Below are 14,376 nucleotides of genomic sequence, written 5' to 3' on the forward strand. Positions count from 1 at the left end.
CCTTTCTGGACTGCAAGGCCCCGTGCTGGCACAGGATTTTTCCTTCGTGCCATTTCTCTGTGTGAAGTATTTTTTTGTCCTATTCTTCTAAAATGAAAAGAAAGAAGTTTCAGATTTCTTCCAGGAATTGATATCCCACTACAATTTGTGTGAGGGAAAACCCACTTCGGATAAAGACAGTACTGTTGGAAAGTGCACACAACCTTAACAAAACATAATACTTTATGTTAAAAACAAGATATCTATCATTCCTCTTTTTCATCACAGCATTGCGGTATTCATTTTCAATGCAACCAGTTGCAGTCTCAAACAATGGAAAAAGTAGAAACTTTTCTCTGTAGTGTTAACCTGGTTCTCCTGCTGTGGAACAGGTCAGTATGACCCTGTGAGGTGAAACAGTGGGAGCTTTCTGAACTCTCAGCCACTAATTGAAGGATTTTTGTTGTCGTTTGTGAATGTCTGTCGGTTCATCCACCTGCCATGAGCCACAAAAAATGTATTTTATGGTTTTCTTCATGCTTTTGAAAAAAATAAACTGGTATATATTCAAATTTAATCAACAAACAAATACACAAAGAAACAAGATAAAGTACGTAGTAAAAGACTGGAGAGATTATTATTTTAATATCCATTTAAAATGACATAATTTTAAAAGGAATTAGTTATTAGTCTTTCTTTAGTTATTTGAAAAGTGATGTCTCCTGGTAAGATTTTTACAATGATCATGAAAAGGAGCAATTTACTAGACATACAGGGACAAGAAAAGAGACATAAATGCTTGGAAAAGTAGGATAAGCTATCTGAAACATTCATCATAATTTGTGAATAAGACCAAAGCCCCCTGAACATCTGAAGAAAAGATAAAAGTTTTGCCTAGGAAGAATAGAAGTATGGGTATCCATGACTTACACTTATCCAGTCCAACCAGTTAAACCTGGGTTTGAAGACTGATCACCTCCATGCCACGTTACACTACAACAATTTATTCAAAAGGAGCCTCTATGAAGTTTAGAGGACATACTTTATACTTTATAGTAGACATACTATGCATAGTATGTAACTAACTTCTTTGACATTTTTTGCTACAATTATTTGGGATGCTTCAAAAATTAGCTATATTCAAAACATTCTACTTTTCTGAAAATGTTAATTTGTGGGTTTCATGAGCCATAAGTCATTAAAATAAACAGAAATAACACTTGACTTATATCTCCATGTAATTACTATTTATAGCATTTAAGTATCACATCTGTATCTTAACTGACTGGGATCAATAAAACCTTTTTGAATAGAAATAATTAAACTTTCCAACAATATTCTCATGTATTAAGTTTCACCCTTCGGTTTCTAAACTAACCCTATCTGTGGATACATTGACAGATGTGTAATTATAAACACTATGTCAGATTTGTTCTCTTTTTTTTAATTGCTACGAAACTACAGTACAGCGGACTACCTTATATAACAGGCGGTGTGCTAGTTGGAAGCGTCGCCCCGCCCCCACCGCACGTTGCGTCGTAGTCATGGAGAATGCGTTCCCCGCTCGTCCAATGAGAAGCGTCGCTGGGTCCATGTGTGTATTGTTTAAACTGCTCAAAATCTGACCGAGTTTCAAGCCCGATTAAACCTCCACCAAACTCCGGCTATGGCGGCTGCCGTGTCTCTCAGTACCACCTCAGGTACGGATGAAGGCGCAGACAGCGGGGCCACATTTGTCTCTCGACCATTTAGCGCAAATCACGACCTCGCTACGGATAAAGAAAACTTTATGGCCGGTGACCGTCAACGTTACCCCGAATTAGCTTCGGTGGAAGAAGACGTCACATCGGGCCCAGAATGTCAACGAAGGGTCGATGAGGATTTGATACCACTGAGCCCTGAAGATATTGAGAGCCGCTTGGAGAGAACACGTCGGGAGTTTTACAACCGTAGGAAAATAATAATAAAAAATTTACCACCGGATGTCACTAATCAGGTAAATGTGAAACTTTGCATGCTTTAATGAGCAGTTTGACTAAACGTTAACCTAGCTCCAATATGCCTATCATGCTACGAATGTTAGCTTGCTAACCTTTTAACCCTGCCTTTTAACTTTTGCTGACGTGATGTGTAGGCTTAGTCTGCGACTGTCTACTTATGACCAAAAAGTATCAAATTTATTCTGAAAGTGTAATTGGGTCATATACACAGTGACATGTCTGAAAAGACTGCAATTTACTTCAAAATGCCCGGTGATAAGATCGCTGTTTGGGCAAAAGTGGTCATCTGTGGCCTGTTTCACCAACTTAGCAACTTTTCATATTTGGGGTTTCCCCAGGTCAAATTAACAAGACAAGGTAAAACGGGTGTTTTACTTGTTTCACGTAGCAGTCTTAGTCTGTCATTGATGTTTTGTAGTATTTTTAAATCTATTTTTAGTTTGGAACGTGCCTGACTCGTGGGGAGCTGTAGGCCTGCGGGCAGTACCATTGTCCACAGGCAGTGGGGGGGGAGGGGGGGAGCACAGGGAGTTCGAGATGTGAGGGTCCTGTAACAAAAGGTGGAAGGCGTAGAGACAAAACGAGTCAGAAAATGCTAGAGAGCGTCAGTATTTGTTTGTGAATGGGCAAAAGCAATGCAGAATTTCTGCCTCAACAATGAGGCAGTTGCCCCTTCACTCCCCTTTCTCTCCACAGGTGCACTAGTTTAACTGTGGACGTGAAAGAGTTAATTGTCAGGCTCAAAATCTCAATTTCAGCACTTCAACCCATGTATCACAGCCTGCGTGCTTCTCACAGGAAAAAACCCCACTGAGGTTTCATTTTTTGTAAAGCTTTGTTATTGAAGACACTTTTTTCTAATGTTTTTTATGTTCTGTAAATGTTTATTCACAGGAGGTCCATGATCTGTTGGGAAACTATGATCTGAAGTACTGCTTTGTTGACAAATACAAGGGCACAGGTTGGTTTAACTTATTATTTTGGTGAATAAACCCCTCAAACTAATATCCAAAAGCTAGTATAATCCATTCATATTTAACTGTTTGCTGTAGTGCAGCTGATCATAGTTTGTTGGCGATATTTTGAAGTGTTTCGTGATAAATTTACTTTGAAGCACCTTATAGAAAACTTACAAATGTTGATGGGTTAGAATAATTTAATTTGGCCAAAACTGTGCCTCCTATTAATCTTTAGCTACGTTTCCTTTATGTTTTAATGTTTTGGGAGCATCTTTTTTTTTCTCTCTTACATGTATTGTTTCTCATATTTAATTTTTCACATGCAGACTTGGACTGAGCATTCGTAAGACTGTGATGTCCCTCTTGGATTAATAAAGCATTCAGATTCTGAAATTATAAGCGTCAAAGTTATGGATGCAAATTTAGCTAAAAAATGCATGTCCTCATACGTTTAATAAGATAATTTACCTGGGCTGGATACACAAACCTAAGACCATTATGTTTCTGAATGAACTATTAGAAAGATGCCTACACACAACTGTTGATTATATAGTATTGTTCAGTCTACATTTAGTTTAAAAATATTGTTGCTGTTCTGGACGGCTTCTTAAATTTGAGAAACCCATCAGTTCTCTTGTCAAAAGTAGCCTGCGGTTCAAAGCTGCGACTTTCAACCAAAGTAAAACCTTATTTCTCCCATTCATTCAAAAGTTAAATTGATTAAGGTTTATTCTTATTCATCTATGAGTGAAGTCATGGCCAATATATTTTGGTTTTAAAATGTGCAGACAAAATAAAGAGACCCTGTTCAACGTCAACTCAAGTAACTGAGTTTTGCAAACTGTCAATTAGTTGTGGGTGTCTTCTCTACCTCCTTAGTGCCTCCAGAACATGACTCTGCCACTACCATGCTTCAGTGGTGATGAAGTGTCATGTTTGCCAAACTGTGTTTTTAACCAAAAAGCTTGACGTTTGTTTCAACCTTCTTCTGATTGACCCAGAATCTCCCACATGCCTCACCCAAATGCATGTATTTTTTATTTATTTATTTTTTTTTACATTAGTGGTAATCTGGACATCCCAGGTGTTTGTTTATTTTTTTATTTTTATTCTATCTTCACATGACGCACACAAACTGCTCTCGGGAAATGTGTCTTGCCAACAGTAACATTTCTTCAGGCTTCTGTTGACTTGAGCCAGACACTTTTTTATTTTTTATTTTTTAATACTTTTCTGTATTTTGATAATAGACTTAAATTTGTAAAACAGTCAAGCCTTATTCATTATTTTTAATATAAATTCCTGGTTATAGATCAAGATTATATTTACCAATATTTTATTGATAAAGGTAATAAAATATTACCTTTATCAATAATGCTACTTTTATTTTGTTGGTCAAAAGGTGAAATTCTTTGGGAACCACAGATCCAGTTTGTTTTTGTGTCAAATCAAATTGCTAAATGTCTCTTTATTTCCAAAAGCTTTATGTAGGAGTAGAACTTTTCATATCTTATCCTTAGAAACATTTAAGGTACTACTAACTGCCTTCCTCTACACACTGTGGTGTTTAATTTGTTTGAAAAGTCTAGTTTTTATATGTATGGCAGCCTTTAGGTTTATATTCTGCTCTGTATAAAAAAAAGTTTGATTACAGTATTAAAGATGAACATCAAAACTAGTAAGGCACAGAGGGAAATGGCTTCAGAATCAAACGACTTGAACATAAAAACCTTGGTTAAAATGCCCAGTGTGTTCCAGTAAGTCATCATTATGGCAGCCATAAACTCCCTTTGTCACGATTTTCCCTCTGCTTTGTCATAAATTCAAATAAAGCTGCATTATCAGTGTCTGTGTGAGCTGCATCCCTAACCAGGAAGAGGAACTTTGATGAAAAGATGCTTGCTTTTTACTTGTTTTTTTTGCAGTCGCAAAGCCATGTCTCCAGAAGGTTGGCTGTAATAATATTGGGGGAAAATGAATGGCAGTGGTGAAGATGGTGACTGCACTGTAGCTGCCAAGCTGTTGCAAGGCCGTTAAAATGTTATTTTCACAATATCAGAAGTCTGCCACTTTGGATAAAGTGAAGGTCAACAAAACTACAATTTTTCACGTCCTGATGTGGCTGTCGTTGACACTGAGTCGGCTGTCGGTCTCGCTGAGAGCAGTGAGGTTGCTCTGGCAGAAGAGACGGTGTCGTCTGACATTTTGCCAACAGCGTCGTCTTTTATCTGACAAGCTTAAGAGAAAACGGTGTCAACAGCGGGGTTCGCAGCTTGAATCTGTGTTTGAATAGCTTCGTCTTTGTTTTTATTTCAGATTTTTACACGTTTTATTTGGTTTACACATCAGTCCCAATTTTTTTTTTTTTTTTCTTTTTCTTTTCTCCCCACCCATCTCTCCCAGCATTTGTGACTCTCCTCAACGGTGAACAGGCCCAGTGCGCCATCAAGGAGTTCCACCAGATTATGCTGCGGGAAAGGGAGATCTCCGTGCAGCTGCAGCCGACCGACGCCCTGCTGTGCATCGCCAACCTGCCCCGGGCCTTCACCCAGCAGCAGTTCGAGGAGCTGGTGCGACCTTTCGGCAACCTGGAGCGCTGCTTCCTGGTGTACAGCGCCTCTACTGGTCACTCCAAAGGCTACGGCTTCGTGGAGTACATGAAGAAGGACTCGGCGGCCCGAGCGAAGTCGGAGCTGCTGGGGAAGCAGCTGGGCTCCCGCATGCTCTACGTCCACTGGACCGAAGTGGGCTCGCTCACATACCCGCAGCTGCACTCAAAGTGTCTGTGTGTGGACCGGCTGCCCCCGAGCCTCCTGACCGCCCAGGACCTCCGAAACGCTTTGGCCGACACCCATTCTCCGGTTTTCTGCCAGGTCAGGTTCAGGACGCACAAACACTCTGCTACTCGTCAAGATAATAAATTCATTAACTTATTCCTCCTTTTCTCTCAACAACAATAATGAACAGATTTGGGGGAAAAAATGCTTTTGAAGTTTCATTGTTCTGTTATATTTCCTTTCAAGGTCAGGTGATATGTTTTGGAAGCTTAGTGAAAAGGGCTATGCTTGTGACAAGTTGACCCTGAGGGTGTTGGAATAATTTTAATTTGTTGTAATGCTTTCCTTTATGCGTGGTCTTTTATCATCTTTCACTGTTGCCCTTGTTTTTATGTGGTTCCTGGGTTTCTATAGCGATAGGGCAGAGTTTGCTGGTAAAGACCAACAGGATCAGCTGGTGTCCTTCAGTATGATTCTCTCTCTCTTTTTTTAATTAATCACAAAAAGGTGGAAACATTTAGTAGAAACATAAATTCAAAGCTAAACATTAGTGTATGTGGAAAAGTACGATTTATATGCACAGGTTGGTAGGGTAAACAAAAATTGTACTCAAATAAGGAAAAAAAAAATACATCATTAGACGTACCAAAATGTAGTTATGTGGAAATTTGGGCATTTTAAAGATTAAATTGAAAATGTACCTAAATAACATGACTACAAAATGAGGGAAAAGAAACTGTTTTTTATTATTTTTGTTAAATATAGAACTTATGAAATTTTAACCAAACGCAAGTGAAAGTATAAAGTACAGCATAGAAAAAATACTCAAGTAAATGTAATAAATCAGTCACATCTGTTTATATGCGACTGATTTTCAAGATATAATGAAGAACCGGCTCAAACGAGTCTGTTGTGAGTTTGACCCGTCATTCAGTTCAATAAATGGCACAAAATGATTAGTCCATATGCTGGCAGTAGATCTCCGGGTTGGTTTTACCTTTGGACTTTCTCTCCATAGTTGGCTCAGGGGCAAGATGGGAGTTTCCGGCGTTTCGCCGTGCTGGAGTTCGCCACTGCAGAGATGGCTGAGGTGGCGCAGCGATTCGGAGACGGCCGGCTGCTGGGCGGGACGCACATCAGGGTGTCCTTCTGTGCCCCCGGCCCTCCTGGAAGAAGCATGCTGGCTGCACTGATCGCTGCCCAGACAACGGTACTATGGGAAAATTTGTGTACACTGGCCACATGGTCAGTCGTAGGAACCACTGATATGCACTTAGGATTTTATCGCGATATCTTGCGGTACTACTGTGATAACAAAGACTATTCAAAAAATTTTTAAAAGAGTTTATTTTTAGATAATAGTTTTGCAGGATGGTGACTGCATGGCACAGCATTCATAGCATCAAAAATATTCTTGAAAAATCATTCTCATCTGAAATGGGCTGCAGGATGCTGCTTTCTTAAAACACAAACGTTTGATTTGTTTCACCAAGCTGAGCACAGTAACTGCATTTAATGTAATATTTTCAAATTTACTGATGTTTGTGGAGAAAATATCAAAATAAAGTGTCTGACCATATTGTCAGTTTTGTTTTACTTAACATCAATAACTGAAATTTATCACGACAAACAATAAATCAAAATTCTTATAAGAGATTTTTCGCAGTGCAGTTTTTTATTTTATTTTATTTTTTTCCTCTGGTTTGTTTGTTTCCTGATCGTTTTTCTTCTTCTTCCTACCTACAAGGCTGTGAACAGGGGTAAAGGTCTCCTCCCTGACCCCACAACCATGCAGATCCTCACCAGCCTTAATAACCCTGCTGCTCTCAAGATGCTGCTCAACGTTTTGTCACAGGGACACAAACAGGGTAAGCTGTCCTCCGCCTCAGCTCTTTATCAGTTAATTTTCAGTTTATTGATGGTGTTTACATGCAGGTCTCCTCGGAGCGGCCCCTGCCATCCCTCTGCTGCCCAACCCCGCCCTGTCGGTGGCCCTGCTGCAGCTGCTCCTCCAGAACCAAGCTAAAGCCCAGCAGGTACCCTTACCTTTTGGCCTCCGCCCTGATGCCATCTCTCCTCCTGCTCCTTCATCTTCTGTTTGATTCATCTTCACCCCTCCTCCTCCTCTCTGTTCTGCTCCTCTGTGCCATTAGCAAGCCTTTCTGGGAAATCATCTTCTCTGGGCTCAGGTGCTGCACAGTAAAGAGAAGAAAAAAATATATATAAATTCCTGTTGTGGTTTGTGTGAGTGATGATGGTGTGTGAGGTGGAGGCTGGAGCTTGATGGGTTCCAGCCGTTTTTTTAGGTAAAAAGGGACAGATTTGTCGTGGTCGGTAAGCTCTCTCGGGAAGAGTGAGGGTTTTCTGAGTGATGCTGTGGGTGTGCTTCTCTATTATACGCCTGGACTGTCAAACGCTGATATTTGAGGGAGAAGTTGGTGAGTGAACGTAAAACCTGGTTTTAGTGTGTTGCTGTGCGTCTGCAGTTTTTCCTCTGAGTGCTGCAGCCATGTTGGGTGACCCTGTGGTAACACTGGTCTGTCCTTTTGGCCAGCAGGCAGGACTCATCGGGGACAATCCTCTGGCTGCTCTGCCCGTCCAGCAGGGAGTCCATCTGCTCGGAGAGCTCCCTCAAGGTTTGGCATCTTTCACTTCCAGCCGGAGCTCCTTGAGCGACTAATGACATGTTTTTGCTTTTCATCTGATTATAAACATCTGTATCCTCTTAATCATGCATCACACTTCTAGCGTTTGCCAATGCTGAAATATTCTGATTAATCAGTTCTAATCATACTTCAGGAATCGGCATTCAATAGCGGAACAATACTGAGTAGCTTAAATGTATTCGTACCCTTTAAGTCTTTTTCTTGAATGTAATTTACTGTGATCTTGTGATAGGACAACAAAGAAGGGGGATAGCTGTGATGCAGAAGGATTTTGTTTTTTTGTATTTGGGACCTTCTTTAAGCTGATGTGCTTGTTTTCTAAAGGAGGAAATATCTTCCACCAGATGCTGTTGTTTTACAACAATAAGAACTTCTTGCTAGCATGTATCCCAGTAGCTCTTCATTGGGGTTGGTCTGTTTTGATTGCTGCAGGCGGTGTGGTCCCAGGTCTGGCTCTGCAGACAGAGGCTGTGCCCTCTCTGAAGCCAGGGTCTCTTGGCAGAGGCCTAATGAGGGAGCAGGATTCCCCCACATCAGCGTGCGGCTTCCCTCAGACTCCCTCTCCCTCCCTGCCAGGCATTTCCTTACCCCTGATGGGTGGCATGATGGGGGCAGATGGCCTCACAGCACAAGGAGTATGTTTCAAAGTAGTTTTTTATTTATTTTTTTGTTCAATTCTCGTCTAATTGTGCGAGAATTGAACAAAAGCCCTTCTCCTCACCGCTAGGTATCGATGCTAGGGGATCTTCCTAAAGAGATGAACTTTCCTCAGAGCGCCTTTCTCAATGCCAGTGTCTATCCTTCAGGTGAGATGCCATATTTTTATTTTATTTTTTATTTTTTTCATTTAAATATGTTCATGTGCAAGGCAAGCAGTCAGCCAGACGCGTTGGGCTCATGTTTCCCTTCGCTGCAGCAGCGAGCAGCAGGCCTCACCCCTACAGGAAGCGGCCAACACTAAGCAACGTGTCTAACCAGCACACGCATCACAACATGCAGCCCAACTACAACCTGCGTTACCAGGACTCCTACAGCCCCGAGTATCCTCCTCCTCTACAGCAGGTGATCACCTCTTCCTGCCCTTCGTTTGAGTTTGACATGAATAGATGTCGCGTGGCCACTAGTGGGTCTTTCTGCACATTGCTGCTCAATTACGGGTCAATATGATGTAATTTGGTCTGATGCCCATCTGCTGCTTCTCCTCAGGATGCTCTGGCCTACTCGTACGAACAGCAGGAGAACCTCGGCGTTGGAGCCTTGGCAGGATTTGGTCAGCAGGTAGTGTGTGTGTGTGTGTGTGTGTGTGTGTGTTCAGCTTTTTCAACCTAATCTAAGGCATTTTTTTTTCATTCATTAAAAGTGAATTCAGCATATTCATCAGTTTTTTTATTTATTTTTTTATTTTTTTTGTTGGAATTTCTTCAGTTTTCCCATCAACCTGACTACAGTGAGCGGTTTCCCCACTACGCTGATCCAAGCAGCCCACCCCTCTCCTCTTACTTCAGCTCAGGACCAGAAGCCAGCAGCAATGGCAGCCCGCCTGCCACCCACCTCAACAAGGTAACCGGCAAAACCCGATCAGTTTCTGTTTGAAGTATCGATCACCTGTCAGTGCCTGGATGTGAAGAATGAGGCTAATAACAGGATGCCAGTGTTTAATGATTAACATTGCAGTGTGAGGGTAAGTGAGAAATGCGTGTTTTTTGTCTGCAGGCTGTGGGAATGCCTCCAGGAACCCATAGCACCCCCTACCCTCCAGACGTAGGGAACGTTATGAAGGTAATTGGCAGATGGCCTCAAACCGTTTTTTCTTTACAAGTGTTGGTTTTATATAAAAAAAAAAGCTGTTCTTTACCATTTTCCTCTGTTATTTCTAGACCCCGATGAATAGCCAGAAGCGCGTTTTTTCCCGGCTCATCCCGTCTCCGGAGCCGAGCCCTGAGGGAGGCTACGTGGGCCAGCATTCCCAAGGCCTCGGCGGCCATTACGCAGACTCCTACCTGAAGCGAAAGCGTATATTCTGAGTATTGTACGTTGAGCCATGTATGCGTTTGGAGCAAAGCGGCATCTCCTTGTAAAGGATGCAAACTCCCTCACCCCGGGTCGTCCTCTGCTCTGTTTGCTCCTCAGTGACCCCCGGAGGGTGCTGGCGAGCACAGCTTGTTGTCTGGACAGTGGGAACTCTATATGGTGTGTGGGTTTTTTTTCTGTTCTTCTCTGCTCCATGTAAGTGTGTTTTTATTTACCGTTTTGTAAATTAACTTTTAAATTCTTTTATTTTGTGTTTAACTTGTACAGTGAGGGAAAAAAAAAAACAAGTAGCAAATGCTTTCTTTTTTTTTTTTCTTTTTTTTTTTGCATGAAGTGTGATGTGCTAGTAGCTACAGATTGTTTTGGCCAGTTTACAGCGCTGCTTCTTGAATATTTGGCTGTTGTACTGTTCACACTTTCCAAAGGGACATGCAAAGTATTAAAAAAAAACGAGCTTTATCTCAGGCTTTTTTTTAATTGCCTTTAAAAAAATGTAAAAAGTTCAATATTTTTTTCCTTCTACCACATGGTTTTGTATTTTACTGTAAAACTGGTTCCAGGCAGGTTTTTCTTTGCTCAACATGCAGCTTTCCATCCACCAATGTTGAGTTGGGTGTGTCTGATGTATTATAAAACAGCTGTGTGAGTCTGGGAATGTTTTTTTTTTTTTTTTTTCTGAGGTCTCTCACATTGTTCTTCTGGTTTCCAGAATCTGTTTTCAGCACTGGTTGTCCACCTGGGAGGGCACAGGTCACTGTCCTGACCTATTCTCACCTCTAGACGATAGTTTCTTACTCATCTCTCCACAAATCATTAGTTTTCTTTGGGCGGGGGCAGGATTTTTAAAAAATATATTTATTTTTACTTATTGGTATAGTTTAATGACTGGACCAACTGTAGATGGAAACATTTTCTGCTATCATCAGGTTGGACAACTTGTCTTGATGAGCTTTAAATATTGGAGGCAGCCTGTGTTTGTTTCCATTCAGTCTGGGGACATGCTAATAGAAACTAATCACTGATTAGTCTAAAACATAACTGTCTTTTTATTCTTCAAGTAATTTATGGTTGACAGTTTGATTGTGAAAACCCATTACCTCGTACTTCTGCTATAAATGCAGCTATACTTGAGCCTTAACGTTTTCTGTAGTAATCATCCTACGCTGTTGGCTTCCATCTACATTTTCCATTTCTGTGTCGTTTGCTGTGTAAATAGTTGAAGCCTGATTTCTTTTTAGAGTCCTGAACGTATTTTCTTTATTCCTACCTGTGGTCAGGTGCTGCTTTTTTTTTTTTTTTTTTTTAATTTTATTTTTGAATTAATTTTCCTGCTTTGTGTTTCGGTTGTCGTGCTCCCAGTATGTTTGAAAAAGTGACGTTTTAAAGTGTGGCACCACAGCAGACTGTTCATGTTGTGTATGGACCAAGAGATTCAGCTTTTTACTGTGCGTTCATCGGCCGAATTTACAAATTATTTGGTTCCACTGCTGTGTCCTCATCTGTACCACCATGATTGCCTCTGTATGTTAGTGTGACATGCGCAAGTAAATGTTATTTAAATCAATTGCACTTTGACTGATCATTTTAAAGGTAGCACACTTTGGTATGTGACGATCAAAATAAACTTGACCCGATGTGTCCAAAAGTTGGAAAATTTATTTAATGACTTTTTCAGACAAGTTCAAAGACTTTTTCAAACTTATACTGATAAGTTTTGTCCTTCAATTCTGATACATATATATTTTTAAATGCATTTTTCCATTTAATCTAGTTGCATTTCTGTCATACCATTTCAATAGGGCCAAATAACATCTGCTATATTATGCATTAAAATATAAAATTTACATTATAACACACAAAATCTGAGCTCTCGAAGTGCTTGCCAAACCAAAACACTGATACTTAAAATATGTTAAAAAAAAAAAAAAAAAAAAACTGGAGTCTTCCTACTCGGTATGAGAAGCCAAAATGGAAAAAACACTGGTGCTTTTGTTCTGACATAGAACAGCAAAACACACTCTTGTACACATTGTCATTTCTCTTGTCTTGCAGATGAACATATTTTCATCCTGAAGCCTTTATTTTTTGGGAACTCTGATAAATATGTCTGAAACAAAACTCTTTGTAAAATGTATCTGAATTCAAATCCAGCCTGATTCAGCTGGGTTGCTTTGATGATTTTGTGAAATTTTGATTGAATCCGTTAAGTCAACCCCGTTTATTAAAGCTTTTAATCTGTAGAGAACGTGGAGCATATGTCGCCTCCTGCTAGTTTTATAGCTTTGAACATTAATGGTGCCTTTCCAGATGTGCAATTTGCCAGGTTTCAGGCACTAACACATCATGATATACTGACTTCTTTCTACAGGTAGCACCGATAACAAGGCAGATGGTTCCTCTGCGTAGATCTTAACAGAAATTTTGATTTGACACTTTATCTTGATAAAAACTTCGCACAGCAAAATGCTGCAACACTTCTCAGTCTTGTTCTGCTTCTGCTTTATTCTATTAATCATTCCAACATTTCTGGTTAATGCACAGAAAAGAGCTTAGTGTTTGTTTTACACAGACACACATATTACATCTTTCTATCATCACAATGACTTTTGCGAGGACTTCTGCTCATTTCTCATGAGCAGAAGTCATGAAAAATTCCAACCCTTATCATAAACCTATGCATTATCAGTATATGCCTAAGCTTAATTCACCCCTTAGTCTTAAACCTAACCCCAGAAATAGCACTTTTCCTTCTGGGTCCTATAAGTTCTATACTCACAGTTTAATATTTGTTAGAAAAAATGGGCCTTACAAGGAGAGAAATGCTAAAATAAACACACACACACACACACACACACACACACACACACACACACACACATCACCCCAGCACTCTTTTCTTTTCCCAGTGGACAGTCTCCCTCCTTTGGCTCTCAGAGCTGTCCTAGTGGGGCCCGTCATGCTGTGGGTGGCCCCTGCTCCAGATCTGGTCTGAGGGCGACTCGTCTTACAAATGCAAAATGGCACCAGTCACAACATCCAAGCACACCAAATTAAATCCTTTGCCTGGTGATCCATTGCTTGCCCTTGGATCCTCTTCTCTCTGTGCATGGCAGAGGACTGACACAGCTTTTGCCGCCCTATTGTCGTATTTTTTCGTCTTTTGTTGCTGTTGACATTTAAAGATCTGGTGCTATTTCTAGAAGCATTTCAGTTTGGCATTTCTTTAAGTCATTTTTGCTGTTTTTTTTTTTTTTTTTTTTTTTTTTTTTTTTAATGGGGTTTCACAAATCCAAGGTGCATTTTAAAGAATCTACAATCTGTAGAAAATATTTCAGTTCATGTTTTTTCTGATTTTTTTCCCCCAGTTAACTATTATTCATCCTGAATTTTTCCAGCTTGTGTCACCTTCAGGTTGTGTAGATGCCCACAAATTATTGAAAATATACATTTTGATTGTTGTGTTTTATTTTTTTTTATCAGTTTAGTGTGGAGATAGTACATTGAGGCATAACCATACTAGGATTTTTGTTTCTGAGCTACATCTGATCAATCAGGGCTGCTATAGCTAATTATCCATTGGCATCAATATTTTTTGTCAATATATTTTTTTTGTTATTTTTAAAAACTTTTTTTTCTTTTTTTTTTTTACAAAAGTTTCCTTTGAATCATTGTGATAAGGAGTGAAGAAAGTTACTACATCCCATTCTAATTTAATTGTACAGATAACACACCCAAATTTATATTAGATAAATTAATGAATATTAGTAATTCCACTGTTAGGTTTTATATTAAAATATTTAGGACATTATTTTTATTTATTCATTTATTTATTTATCTGAATGATCAGTGTTCTACTTTATCCACTTAAGGTATTTAAAAAAAAAGTGGAATTCCAAAAATTGAAATATAAAAACTAGTTAGTGTATTTATGTTATAGTACACTATAAATAAGATGTTGTTTTTT

General features: G+C 39.8%; 1 protein-coding gene across 3 annotated transcripts; it reads left to right on the plus strand.

Moving 5' to 3' along the window:
- Positions 1-1,539: 1,539 nt before the first annotated feature.
- raver1 (ribonucleoprotein, PTB-binding 1) lies at positions 1,540-12,057 on the plus strand. 3 transcript variants are annotated; one of them, XM_088007631.1, is made up of 14 exons: positions 1,540-1,975; positions 2,874-2,940; positions 5,342-5,811; positions 6,734-6,925; positions 7,463-7,583; positions 7,651-7,751; positions 8,270-8,351; positions 8,814-9,016; positions 9,109-9,187; positions 9,298-9,443; positions 9,588-9,659; positions 9,807-9,941; positions 10,095-10,160; positions 10,259-12,057. In XM_088007631.1, exons 1-14 carry the CDS (start codon positions 1,646-1,648, stop codon positions 10,403-10,405), a joined length of 2,211 nt encoding a protein of 736 aa, XP_087863757.1. In that variant the 5' UTR covers positions 1,540-1,645; the 3' UTR covers positions 10,406-12,057. The 3 variants fall into 3 exon arrangements, with proteins under 3 accessions (XP_087863757.1, XP_087863759.1, XP_087863758.1); XM_088007633.1 differs by having other exon boundaries at positions 9,301-9,443; XM_088007632.1 differs by having other exon boundaries at positions 8,273-8,351.
- The last annotated feature ends 2,319 nt before the right edge of the window (positions 12,058-14,376 follow it).

The sequence above is a fragment of the Poecilia mexicana genome, unplaced genomic scaffold (assembly GCF_051168715.1).
Source record: "Poecilia mexicana isolate PSO_F unplaced genomic scaffold, ASM5116871v1 scaffold_8, whole genome shotgun sequence".
In the NCBI taxonomy this organism is placed as follows: Eukaryota; Metazoa; Chordata; class Actinopteri; order Cyprinodontiformes; family Poeciliidae; genus Poecilia; species Poecilia mexicana.